This window comes from Idiotropiscis lumnitzeri, chromosome 10 (genome assembly GCF_059441095.1).
Source record: "Idiotropiscis lumnitzeri isolate Australia: NSW breed Sydney's pygmy pipehorse chromosome 10, RoL_Ilum_1.0, whole genome shotgun sequence".
Taxonomy (NCBI): Eukaryota; Metazoa; Chordata; class Actinopteri; order Syngnathiformes; family Syngnathidae; genus Idiotropiscis; species Idiotropiscis lumnitzeri.
The window spans coordinates 13704901-13719183 of record NC_142400.1 but is presented as its reverse complement, the minus strand read 5'-3'; the positions used below and the strand labels follow the sequence as shown (position 1 = coordinate 13719183).

General features: G+C 39.2%; 1 protein-coding gene across 1 annotated transcript in view; it reads right to left on the bottom strand.

Moving 5' to 3' along the window:
* The window catches only part of adamts16 (ADAM metallopeptidase with thrombospondin type 1 motif, 16), a 37226-nt gene extending 23155 nt beyond the window's left edge, over window positions 1–14071 (bottom strand). The window contains exons 1-6 of the mRNA XM_088306805.1: window positions 13944–14071; window positions 13692–13779; window positions 10914–11269; window positions 4303–4705; window positions 2268–2476; window positions 286–369 (exon numbers count right to left, since the gene is read on the bottom strand). Coding sequence (XP_088162931.1) covers window positions 286–369; window positions 2268–2476; window positions 4303–4705; window positions 10914–11269; window positions 13692–13779; window positions 13944–14003 — 1200 coding nt within the window. The 5' untranslated portion in view covers window positions 14004–14071. The remainder of the gene's footprint in view (window positions 1–285; window positions 370–2267; window positions 2477–4302; window positions 4706–10913; window positions 11270–13691; window positions 13780–13943) is intronic.
* Window positions 14072–14283: the final 212 nt, after the last annotated feature.

Below are 14283 nucleotides of genomic sequence, written 5' to 3'. Positions count from 1 at the left end.
TTGGTGACAGAATGTAGACTGGAATTTAGACCAGTTTAAAGCTGGTCTAAGTTGTGGCGCAAATGGTCTTAACACGATTTTGGTGGATTTGATCAAGGTGCAAGCAAACACATTCTCTGACAGATCTTTTGGTGGCTGTCCATTTATAAACATGAAAACAATATAACAAAATAGAGGTACCTTTGTTATACGCTATGTTATACACAACGGGTCTTTGTTATGTTTGTGTCCATCTACAGAAGGTCAAAAAGGTAAACATGTTCTGTACCTTCCACATATTCTCACCTGCTCTTCATCAAGAAGCACAAGTCCCACTATAACGATATTGATGCTCCCTCCTATGGTACCATCCTTGAAGAGGCTAGACACCTGGACACACCGACATAAGATATATTAAGTAGTGACTTATGAAATGTCAGACTTGCGTACTTGACTGAAAAAGTACAATCATTCATTAAATCAAAAGGCAGTCAAAACATAGAAAAAGATACCCTCTACATCAGGGGGTCTCAAACTCGCGGCCCGCGGGCCATTTGCGGCCCGCGGGATGATAGTTTGCAGCCCCCGCCTTATTATGAAAGTTTTATGTTCGTTCGGCCCGCGAATTTGATATGACTAGTAGTTATAAAGCTTTAATTACAGTGTAATTAATTACAGTGTAATTAAAGCTTTATAACTACAGAAGTAGGCCTACTCATCCCAGAACTATGGTTTATGCTTAGGATCTCTGCTATTTGACAAGATTTTGATTTGATTGACAGGAGACCCATGCGCGAACACGATGTGCAGTCTGACGGAGCTTTGCATCAGCACTAGCACAGACGGGACTAATTATAAAATGTAGGATTACCTGGTCACAGTGGATAAAATTGAACCGCGGATAATTGTTGGGCACATCTTCAGCTTTAAAACGAGGGTAGGATTGTAATTTTTTTTCGATGTTTTAGTAGGGGTTTGATTGATGAATGTTCCACTCATGTTCAGGACAATTCATGTTCAGAAGAAGATTAAAGAACTGTTAATACAGACATTTGACTCATTATTATTATTATTTATTACTGATTAATTTTCTTATTAATTCCTTATTTATTTTCTTATTAATTCCTTATTTATTTTTAAATCTTATTTTGTGTTAAAAAATAAAAATAAAGACATTTGAGAAGATTAGATTTTTTTTTTTTTTTTTCTTGGGGAAAACCTCATGCGGCCCAGCCTCACCCAGAGTCTGCCTCTAGTGGCCCCCAGGTAAATTTAGTTTGAGACCCCTGCTCTACATCAACTAAAAATGTGACTTCTTAAGCATTAGCCTGTGCAGGTGTTTCTAATGTTATGACGTTAATGTTAAACCATGAATAGTCTCTTGATCTCGGGCCCTCACTCAGCCATGTCGTTTAATCAGGTTGGGTAAATACAACAGGTACTTGTCATTCTGCATTTATCTAATCTTGAAATTCACATTCTTTCTTTATATTCTGATGTTGGAGCTTTTTTTCCTGAACTGACACATGTCTTGACTCAGGCCTGTGTTTTGTTACCAAATTTAAGTGAAAACTCTGAGGTCAAAGAGACAATCAAAACCACTTAGTTAAAGTTGAGATCTCCCGAAACACATAACAGATTGTCAAATTCCAAAACTGCTAGACGAAATCACTTTGTTTTCATTTTCACATAATAGTTATACATGTTATGAGTCTAAAACACATATTTTCAAGATGATTACGAAACCATGTCAACATTACAGGATATTATTATGGTGGAGTAGCTCACTGTATTTACTTTGATTTTTATTTATAATTGTCGGATTTTTAGATACCCGTGGGAGCTGGTGTGGTCAAGGTCAGTTTTGTGTGTGTGTGTGTGTGTGAGTGTGAGAAATTCCATACTGCATTTCTGTGACATGGATTGACTTGTTTCGGCGTTTGGACATGGGAACCATGTTTTCAAAATAGATGGATTATCTTTGGATTTGTCAGTCTGTCATTAAGAAATGAAATGAGCGTGACAGAATTTTCTTTCAGATCAGTTGAGAGTGACAGGGAGACATGGAGCTGCACAGCGATGAGGTCATCTTAATATCAGTGTCATGTTTTCAGATGGATTCGCTCTGATAAATGAGAATGGCAGTCACTTCACCTCAAATTAAAGACAAAGCAAGGTTTGAAAGTGTCAACTTGCCCCAATCAATAAAGCAAACACTATATATATATATATATATATATTACTATTGAATCTGTGTGTGACAACTGTATAACAAAGTATCTTCTCACCATATTGAGCACAGTGAGAACATATGTAGTAATGTTCTCGTGGCCATGGTTGTCCATCATCTTTCTGTCTACCACCACCAACGTCTCAACATTGAGCTTTTGATTATTTTGGTTCTTACGATCCACGATAATCGCCCTCTTGTTCCTGGGAACAAGCTTATACTCATCTGGAAGCAGGGAGAGATGCTCTTTCGGAGGTTTCGGCATGTCTGGGGGATAATAAAAACAAATATTGAGACAATACAACAAAATCATTACCGGAACTTCAATACTGCTACGTCCGGTTATCATTTGGTAAAATAAAGATTAAACCTGTGGTGTTTGTTATTTGATTGGATCTACAGGTGTGACAAAGGACAGAGGTTTAAACATTCACGAGCCTGTTTTCTTGCCCAGCACAAGTGTAGCACAAATCGCAGTCTAACTGTACACATGGGTGGCATTTTCGTTTTTTTTTTTTTTTTTTTAGATATTTTCTTATAAAGGTGCAGTTAGAAGGGGGTATTTGCACGATTGTGCACTGTTGTGGGATGGAACGTGGCCTACTCCCGTTCAGTCAAAGGTTAACCCCATTCTCTTGAATTCAGCATCGAGACAGAGTCTACATAGCGTATTAGATGCAGGAGATCGGTGCACGCAAAGTATATTTAAAAGGAACTGCAAGAGGGTCTCCATTTGTAGATGGGCACTTTTCAAAAATCTTGGCTACGTTTGGTCACCAAATTGGCAGATGCGCCGAGGACATGTATTTGAATATGATGGAAGTCCTATCGAAGTGTAGCAAATTCATAAACATTCTAAATTAAACTAGGTGCAACGCATTCTGCAAAATTCTCAAACAAGGTAACCTAGACTTGCCCCCGCAGGAATATTAAGATGCGCCCATTTTTACACCAAGCGCATGGGAGCCTCGCTACAAAAATAGGGCCCTTAATCTGGAAGCCACCGTCTCATTTCATGTTTCTCATCACATACAATGATACCATTTCATCGGGTATATAATTAAAGTTATGCAGTACCTTCAAACAATCGCATTATATCTCCTTATATCTTGAGTTATTATTTTGATCATCTTACACTTTCTGTCTTGAGTATTTGCTTATGTAGATGGAAATTAGGTGATCAGCCAATGTGGGTTTGTGACTAAAACACAGCACAGGTGTTCACTGATGTCATCATCAGGGAATGAAAACACACTGCGTGTTTTCACCAGGGACAGACAGCTGGAGCTCTGCAGGTTAACTGTGGTGGTACCAGTTCAGACCTTTATGACACAACTAATGTTAAATGATCTTCAAGTTATTAGTCGAGCCTAAACATTTATCATGGTGTAAAGTGAAGATTCAACTACATATACTATTTCCCATAACCTTTCATAGGTCATGTCAACCAAAGTATAAACTGACATTCAGTACGTCGTACAAAGTGCTGTCATCACATGTAAGACAAATTAACTCGAGCAATGTAGGATAATACGTGCACTTTTGAAGAAGAAATGGCATTAACCAATCAACGTTTTCTTAAAGGGGAAGTCAACCCAAAAATGTTCTTGACCATAATATATTTTACGCATAAGCACAGTGATGTGCTGTGTAATGGTGCTGTTCGAAGCTAATGGAAACGTTCCATAACTGTATATCATCATCAGTGCTGTGAAGTAATCGTTAACACATCTGCCTCACAGTTCTGAGTTTCAATGTTCCATTTTTTTTTGTTTGAATCTTCTTGTGGGTTTATTCTCACATTCCAAAATGTACATGTGAGATTTATTGGAGACATAAATTTGTTTGCCTATCTGTGCCCTTTGGTTGACTAGCAACACCTCATGTTTCAACCAATGGCAGCTAGTGCTAACGCACCCGCAAACCAAGAGAGAAAAAGCAGTATAGAAAATGAATGGGTGGAAGTCTAAGAACTTTTTCACGGTTCCTTCAACTCTGTGTTTTTGTGTTTCTGCATGTTCCTGATATCATTAACAGAGTCATTATTTTCATGACTTTGTCACACAATAGAATGAGAAGTTTCCCTTACATACATTTCTTCCGTCTTCCGCAGAAGTGTTGCCTCTGCTCCTCTTTGTACGTGTAGTCATCGTCTTGCCCATTGTTGCTGTGGTCATTTTCTCTACTGTGATGCTTCTGCTGGTCCTCATGTCTGTTTCTGTTGCTGGGATGATCACTTTGCTTCCGTCCCTGGTCCTCTTCATTAGTCTTTAATTTGGTTTGCCGTTTAGTGGAATAACTCCTGTTTGAATGGTGAGAAACTGAATCTGGTGATCTCTTCTGAAACACTCGAGAATGATGACCTCTCTCCTTGTCACTCTTGTAGAGGATGTGTGGCTGGTGATGGGAAGGTGCTGAGAAGTTCTCTCTCTGAGCAATGTGGCGGGGCACCGGCCTCAAGAAGAAGTCTGCATCGTGAGTGCGAATCAAACCTGACTGGAGACAAGATACAAAGTCCAGTTATTCTAAGAGGGGTGGGCTCTTGCCAAAGAAACAGAGTTTGTTTAAAATCAAACTTTTTTTTTTTCATTTATCAAGGGGCTACTCTAGGAGTATGGGCGACATACAGTCGCAGGCCATCGATTGCCCATCCCTGGTGTGCAACTGCAATGAAATCATATTGTAATCAAAAGGCAACTTGCATTTAGATTTTCTATATTGCAACATGGACATTAAAAATTCGGTAAAAGGTTTACCTCAACACACGCTTGGTTTTTACGTCTTTTTTTCCAAGCATAAGTTCATATGAGAAAATAAATAAAAAATGACACGCGAGTCACTTTCAAGTTATATTGTCCAACAAGTCCAACGAGACATGGAAAGTAGCCTCAAGGGTTGCAGTTGAATTCCACACGGATATACCAACCTTCTCTTTCTCCTCTAACCTTTCTATCTGTCCCTGTTGGCAATTAGTCAAGATTGAACTTGGCGTACCTCAATTACTGGCTGTGTTTCTTCATGTTCAACATCTGTTTTGCTGCTCAGGGTTAGACCTTATCTCCTAATCTATATAAGGCTGTCAGATAAAAAAAGAAAAATATGTGAGGATAGGTGGTTCATATCAATGTGTTTTGGAAATAGCTTACTTCAAATAGCGCCTGACTGATGCACAGTTTAAAGTCAAAATGATGATGTCAATAAATATGCTTTATCATGTTTGATTTTGTGTAAATTAAGATGAAGAAGAGGCTATATACTGGGTTGCAAGTGCCTTTTATCACTGCAAAATGTGGGTGAAGAGTGGATTTCTTTTTTTTTTCCACTGACAACCTTCCATAGAAGCAGCAAGGGAGATTGTCAACTGGCCTACGATGTATATGTATAGTTTATGTCTACATGTTGCAGGTCAGCAGAAACTTTAGTATGTGTAGTATGCATGTTACTATGTGTGGATACATACGGCAAGTGTTTGTGGGTGTCACCCACCAGTTATGCCAGCGCATAGCTACTGTATATTTGGACATTGACTCTTCTCATTAAATGAGTATTTACTGACTCAGCGTCTGGCTGTGGCTGCATAAAAATAATGATCTAATAATACAGACCAGCACAGTTGTGTCGGGTTTCACGCTGACAGTTTACAATACATGATATTAACATTGACATACTGTACGTGTATATGTCATTAGTCCTAAATGGATTGTTGGCCATTCCGCATAAATCTCAATACGGAACAAGAAAAGGACCATCAACTGAAAAGTATACTTATGGTACCGTGTGCCGATAGAATAGTGACTTGTCTACAGTTATTTTGACCTCAAAGAGTAATCATTTTCCAGCGCACAATAAGCAGTGTTTCATGGACAAATGATAACAGACAAACACATATTTTTCTGAACAGATAATACCATGCTTTTAGAACCTAGGACTCATCTTTCTGGTCCTGTAAAATGACAAAAGAAACACATTAATGGTGTATCAACTTCGCCAATTTGACGCTACTTTTGGGAATTATCTCACCACTCCACCAGCACTCACAAATCTAAACATTTTTGACTGCAGACCTATTAATTCATGGCATATAGAGGCGCAGATGACTAAGCGCAGCCTAAGGGGGGGGGGTCGTGCCTTTTCTGTTGCCGGGCCTTCCCGATGGAATGACCTCCCATTGAATGTTAGGCAAGCCACCTCTCTTTCCACTTTTAAAACTTATTTGAAGAGACATTTTCGTTCTGTAGGTTTCAACTCACCATGAGACTGTCGGTGTTCTGCTGTTCTTTTGGGTTCTATTGTTTATGTGATTTAATTTGTCTTCTAATTTCCTGCTAATTTATATTACACCATATGGAAAGTGCTTTGTTACATCTCCAGCTGTTGTGAAATGCGGTATATAAAGAAAGTTGTGTTGTAATGCATTGTATTGTATGACAGCCTTTGATTGCAAGTACCACAAAAAAAAATATTCACACTCCAAGCAACAAAAAAAATCAATAAAGTTGATCAGTTTAAACATTCAAAATGTTGTCTTTGTAGTGTGGTCATTTATAGGTTGAAATTAATTTGCAAATCATTGTACTCAGTTTTAATGTATGTTATATACAACTTCCCAACTTAATTGGGGCTTCGAGCGACAACACTACTATCACATCCCTATATTAAGAGATTAGGTCACTCCATTGAGTAGCCTAAATAGCAAAGTCATCAGATTACACACTGTACTCCACGAGGTGCAAATAGCAGTCATAAAATGCCCGAAACACTACTTGGAACGGCGCAAACAGCTGGCCTCTATGGAGTCAGGCACACCCAGACAAGCAGCAACAGGAAGGGGTGGGTGTGTCACTGAAAACGGAACTAACTTCAGTGCATTTCAAGGTGCACCTGACCATGTGTGGAGTCCCCTTTCCTCCTGGCATAAAGCCCAAAAAGGCTTTTGAACTCTGATTTGTTCGGAGAAATACTGCAGTCATTGGTACATTTTGTTACCAAACAATAATCATAATAATTTAGGTAAAAAATGCAAAGGTCCGCTGCGGTAGAAGTGGCACTCATGCCTTCCTCAAGAAATGCTAATCCAGCAAAGTTATGTAGATCATTTATTTTAATAGTACTTGTGAATGCAAGTGGCTCAATGAAGCTATAGGACTCATGATGTCAGTGCAAAGCATACCTCAGACATGTGGTGGCTCACTATAGAAAAGACATTTTGAACATACTGAAACCGAGGCACACATTTTCCAACTGACTTAAAAGGCATCCCTTAAGAACACTTGATTGACGATACATGTTTAGTGACTGCAGCAACTAGTTCTGCACTGTTCAAAGCTGCATCACATCTATGAAGGATCACTCACTCTAAATCTTGGAAATCCCAGAGGTTGGATGAAGGCGTACCATTCTGTCATTACGACCACGACAAGCCCTAAAGCAAGAAATGTGCCTTTTACAAGAGGAAAGCACAAGCACCTCCAGGTGATTAGGGGATGACATTTAGCCTTTTCCACTTGGCAGAAAATAGTGTTATGCCATAGAAATCAGACTTGGCTGTTATTTCTGTGACTTTTATGTACGTTTTGAGAAAAAGATAAGGGATGCCATTGCAAGAAAAATATTATTTGTGATTAGTACGGCTTAGGAAGACAAATAGCATCTTCTAAATTACCTCTCATACCGCAAGGGTGACAAATTGCGGATGTATCGAGGGGTGCATTTGGAAAAAAAACTTGTCATTGTGTAAAGTTATTCGGCGGTCATGCATATAATCTGCCATGTTCAATTATTGGTTTCATAGTCGGAGCTGCATGATTCTTTCTCTGTTGAAATACAGACTTGTCAAACAATACCCTAGACTCTCATCATTAAATAACACCAAAGACCAAAGTGATTTAGATAAAAAACAAGAACCGCAGAAAGACATGAACTTTTAAAGTCTCACGTCAGCAGTTCAGAGTGAAATGAAGGCAACCATGTGTGGAACACTTGATCACGTGATATTCAGGACAAGGCGAATATTATGGGAAGATTGTACATTGAACCTACCACAGTTGCATTTTTTTTTCCTGCCTCTCCCTGCTCGTCTTTGAAGAATCATTTTAGGGGAAAAACACCCTCATAAAAGAAAGAAAGATTAATGTATTATTAGGTCGACACATAAAATAATCACGTTATAGACCCCGTTTCCACATGTCAGTTGCTGCATAGTTTCACACCACTGGCATGAGACCATTTCATCTGCTTTGCTCTTTTATTTCAACCATCATTCACTTTTAACTGTGAGAATTTTTATGGTCGAACACTTTACTCTTAGCTTTGCCAAATTCTATGTGGGCGCAATACAATGTATACATTGACTTAACAAAGTAACACCTTTTGAAAACGTGTTTCCGCTATTCAAAATGTCTCCTGGGAATAACAATGAGCTATTGCACATGTTTTAGTGTCCCTTTATTCTCTCAAGTCACCTTCGTTCTCTATCAGTGAGCCTGTGCAAACAATACCCGGGCGAACAAAAACCTGTGTTTAAATTCGTATTTTTAGGTTCACTTTAACACAGTTATCTCTATTTAAGTATAAATACTTTTGGAGCAGGCTGTATTATAAAAATGGATGGAAGAACTGCATACATTTCACATTTTAATTTTTGGCTTTTCAAATGAGTAAAAAATAATATATAATAAAATATAATAAAATACAATATATATATATATCTTTATATATAAATATAAATATAAATATATATATATATATATATATATCTATAGATAGATATATATAGATATATATATATATATATACATATATATATATATATATATATATATATATATATATAGATAGATAGATAGATATAGATATATATATAGATATATACATATATAGATTTATAGATATATATTAAAAAATTATATATATATATATATATATATATATATATATATATATATATATATATATATATAGATAGATATATATGCCACATTGACATTCTTGATTATTAAGTACCAAACGGCATCAGCCCTCGCATGAAATCCACTTTTACACATGTATTACTATGTTCAGTAATGCTACCACACAAATAGAAAGATCCCATGGGTGCCTTTCTTTGTGGTTGAAGAGACAAATTCTCAGACAAACAATCCAAACTACCAAATACCAGTATGGAATCGATTGAAATTCATTGAAAATAAATCAAGAACAAGAAACATTATGTCCTGTTCTGACTTGCTCATACAGCCTTGAAATAATTGGAATGACATGTCTTCTGCTTTGTACTTGAACTTGGAAAAAAAAACAATGTGGAATTGATTTGCCTACTGTGAATGTCAGTTCAACGCTGAGCGGATTAAATGTGTACCTATTAATGTGGTCCTTTGTTCTTCTGACTGCTAAGAGGACTGCAACTTGTGGTCTTATAGTGGTGCCGCTGAGCTACACTTAAGCTCAATTATTGTCATTCCCTCTTTATTTTTATGCAGCAAATAGGACCACCAGGAAATGAAATGAAATGCTGCCAACCGTCCTCACAGAACAAAACAGTGGGTACAGAAGCTCAGATTTGTCAATGTTGCAATGCATCTGAACAGACACAGACACACACACACACACTTGTCTAACATCAACAGGCATTTTTGCACGCATAAATAGGCTTTTCTTTCATCCTGTATGTATTTTTATTTCCTTTCCAGGCAAAACACAATTTCTTGTTTCCTTTTAGTAATTGCATCCGAGCTTCAGCACGTTAAAGCTTCAATACACCAATCGAACGTCGCACCGTCGGAAAGTCGATGTAGTGCGCCGCGTCGTAAGCTGGAGAAGTTGTTGGCGGTTCTGGGGGGCGTGTTCAGCCGATTTAACATGTAGAATCGGGTCGGGCTGTCGGAAAAATAATCCCTGTGATTGGGTGTCATTTTGAGAATAAGTGCACTGCAGAATAACGGGAAGTGACGAAAGTGGAAAAACTATGAAAATTGAAGCTATTTCTCAAGAACTAAATGAATTCTGCTCATTTTCACTTTTCATCTAAGGACATAATGGCTGGCTGGACAGAAGAGCTCACGAAAGATCGCCGTTTTTTCACGATGAAAGGCTACGCAGTCACTATCGGCACTGATAGCATGAAGGGGTACTACTTCTCACGCGTGCGAAAAAGTTCCGGAGTAGTTGGCGTCGTCGTCTGCTTTTGCGGTGTGTTGGTCGGCCAGTTTTTGGTCCGACGTGTCGATCTCTAGGCCGACGCGACAGTTGGTCACGACGGTCGACTTCGGATTGGTGTGTTGAGGCCTTTAGGTTTACCATCAGATCAGTATATCTTTTGGAATTTTTCTTGCTTTGAAAAACTCAAATATTGTACGTTTATTATTTATTGTCTTTGTAGGAATCGAGCACTTTTATAAATGTTTTGAAACTCTCAAAGGATCATTCCCCTTCTTTTTATTTAATTTCTTAGTGGTTTAATGCTAAGTTTAACACAATATTTAGACAATCAGTGGTCCCTGTAGACAAACTGAACAAACATGGCTCGTAGAAATTATTATCACTATCTTGCTACATTAGTTTAAATGATGGCAAATGCTGCACATTTTCTTTTTGAAAACACACACCCGCTCACGCACACCCACGCACACACACACAGCCCTGATTTATCAACTCCTACCTACTCATTCAAACCCTTGCGTAATCTGACTCCAGGCATGTTCAGACTCACCATCCCCATGCATGTGGACAGCGCCACTGACGAGTTGACCTTTAGCCTCAGTGACCCCTGGTAAAAGCAGAGGTGGTCCTGCTGGTAAGCCCTCAGGCTCTTGGTGCCGTTGTTTCCCAGGACCTGGATGGCGAAGCCAGGTGCAATCAGGGTCTCTGAAGCCTCCCGCAGCTCCATGTGGAAGTCCTGCCCCAAGCCGCTCACCCGGAAGTGAGCTGTTTCACTGCTGCTATTAGCGTTAGAAGTGGATGCATCCGGAGACGGGGATCTGCGTCGTCTGCGCTGGTGGTGGGCAATCTCGTGGGAGATGTACACACCTTGGTGGTTGACCTCGTACGGAGATACAATCTCATATTCTGGTCAGGATTAGAGAATGAAAAAAGATATGAATTGAACTGCGTGAAAACAAGCTATTTGAATTTGGTGTTCATGGACGTAAAGCATTAGACATAGATTACAAAAAGTACTGCAACTACCGTTTTACTTGAATACCACGCTTTTTCACATGCTAACATTGGGCCCAGGTGTGTGTCCAAACATTGACAGCAAATGCCATCTGCCCAATAATGACCCGATGTACTTGACGACTTCAGATAGTTAATGGACTAGTGAGCAGAGGTTCTCCTCTGTTTTTGCTATATTTGTGTGAGTCATCCGAGACCGTGAGCTGCTCCAGGTGGTTGTTTGTTTAATGCTTCTCTGTCATATTTTATCTTTGACCTTATATGGTCATAAACAGTCTAATGTCCATTTTTAGTAACTGTTTTTATTCCACAAACATCACTGCATTCTGTTTATGCTTCGTTTTCAGCTGTTTAAATAAAAATATTCTCATGATGTTGTGGTCTTACTTTACTATTGCTACACAAATTCTCCTTGTTATGGCTCGTCTAATTCTGCTGTATAGTTACAAAAAATAAGGGGAAAAAAAGGGCTTGAGACAAGTTTTTATTCAGCCACTTTAGCGGTGAGTGAATCATGTTTGACCTAGTGTTTTAGTACTTTTTTTTTAAACTCTTGCTGAGGTCAAGTAACTGCAGGTCATGAAGGCAGATGGTCACAGACATGATCTCTTGGGCCAGCAACATCTCTAATGGCCCATGGTAATTGAGCCAAAAGTGGAGTTAACCTTTTAGGCCACAACACTATTGCTTTTCCAAATGTAGACATGATTAAATTCCTCTCCAAATTTTCTTAGCTCCATGCTGTCCGGCAATTAAGCATTCTGTAACTTAATTCTGGTTTCTTGATGATTCTTGGGTGTTAATGGTAAAAGTGGGTGCCTGGTCCTTGAAGTTAATTTACTTACTGAACTGTCTGCGAGTCACCAGCAAGCAAACATATTCAATTTCACTGTTGACTTTGGTATACTGCTACTCTTGTACAGGGTAATGTAACTGTCATGCCAAAGGAAAGTGATACACCGTAGAATTATCTCCTAGCCAACATAAGAATCGTACCAACCTTGAACTTGCGGTCAATAAAAGCCAGTCTCAGTTATCACATATTATGAACTATTTTAAGAAGTCCAAATATTGAGTAAAGATAGCACGGAGATTAAAAAATACACAGTGGCAGACAGTGTGTCATCGGTATGAAGTCATTGTGGTTTGAAGCTGTGATGCATATTGATGCTGACATGAAGCACATCTCCTCAACATGATTCATGCTTATTAATTAATAATTAATTTCAAACAATCTACTTTACGAGTGCATTTTTTTAACACGGGTGGTCATATTGTGGTGCTCATCTTCAGGCCTTAAAGTGATTTATTTGTGTGATCTTAAAACAACCCCAAACGGAGCCCTCAAATCCTTCAAGTCTGAAGAGTCTACTTTGCAGACATGAAGGCACTTAGCAAGAAACATTTTGCGTTTTGCCTATCTTGATACACCTTCCCCCAACACACACACAAACTAAGTCCACTCCTGTTTGTCCCCCACACCCCTTAACTCAAAAACCATCTGCAGCGACCCATGTCTGACAGTATACAAACAAAGAGTCCACGGGAACTGAGCACACAAGCACACACATATCTTGTCTGATGGAACGTGACGAGATCCTGCAGTGGTTAGTTTGTTGGTTTAGTGGCTCCTAAGTGCCATTAGTAGGCCCACTGATATGAGGTCTCACCAGTGAGTACCTTGGCTTAATTTTGACAACACACTGGACATGTGAGCTCCTTAAGGAACCTTCGAAGCATATTAAACACATTATCCATGGTCAAACGATCGCTCGTGCAAGGCAGTGTAACACCAATATTTAGAGCTCATTTCCACATGCAATGAGTTGAGTTCTGGAGGTTTTATTTGTCTCAGTGTCTGTTTATCATGCCAACTGGAAGAAAAACAAACTAATAATCTGCATGGCTGTGTGGCCAAAACAGTTGCTGATGCAGCAAACCACATCAATTTGCACTATGAAAACAAAAAACAGATGAATGTCCTCAATAACCAGTTGCTCAAATCACCAAACCACCTTGGCACAAACGTTTTGCAACAGCTATTCTCAAAAACGAACCTAACTATTTAATGGCGACTATATGATTGTTTGCCTGTACGCCTGCCTACATCAATCACGATATGAAGGAAGCAATCTGCGGCAGTTTCTCGCTCTAATGATGTAAAATAGCCGTGTGCGATGCCCCACAGCGGCGAAGAGAGGTACTACGTGTGTGAGCGCAATCAGATTCTGCACGTCTGAAAAGGGAACGATGCGTAAAAATAAAATATATACAGTCTGTTTCAACAAAATGTCAGTCAAAACGTTATTCATACCTGTGTGCTGAGGTAAACCAAGAGAACGAAGCAGAGCTGATGAGCCGGTAGATTCAACACTTGCAGCACCATCATTTGAACGAATGCCCTGGAAAGAAGCATTACTACATATCGAATCTGTAGACGTGGAAATAAAGCATGCAGCACTTTAATCCTAAAACGACGCGCTGTCATTTGTGTACGGTGACAACTTTATAAACTCGTGCTTCTGCAGGCATTCTAACCGATGCCGGGGTCACACAAGCGACTTACTTGAGTTAATGCGCGACTGCAAGCCAAATGGAAAAATAAGACCGTCCAGAACGGACCCATCCTCTCAGCGCAGGTCCGTATCTCCAGGTGACGCTCCTTTTCCCAGTCACGTAAATTAATGCTTGCACCCAATTAGGGTTGTAAAAGACTGACCTGCAGTGATGAATGAACCATTAGCTACTTTCATATGCAGTGTAGAGTCCCTTTCTTGTGCCACTTTGTTCCACTGTTCTACTAACCCCCACTCTCTCCTCGCTCTCTCTTTCTGTCTCTCTCTCTCTCCCTCCAGTTATCCTTGCGGACCCTTCTGACTCCCACTGTTATCACGTGACAGTCTTAA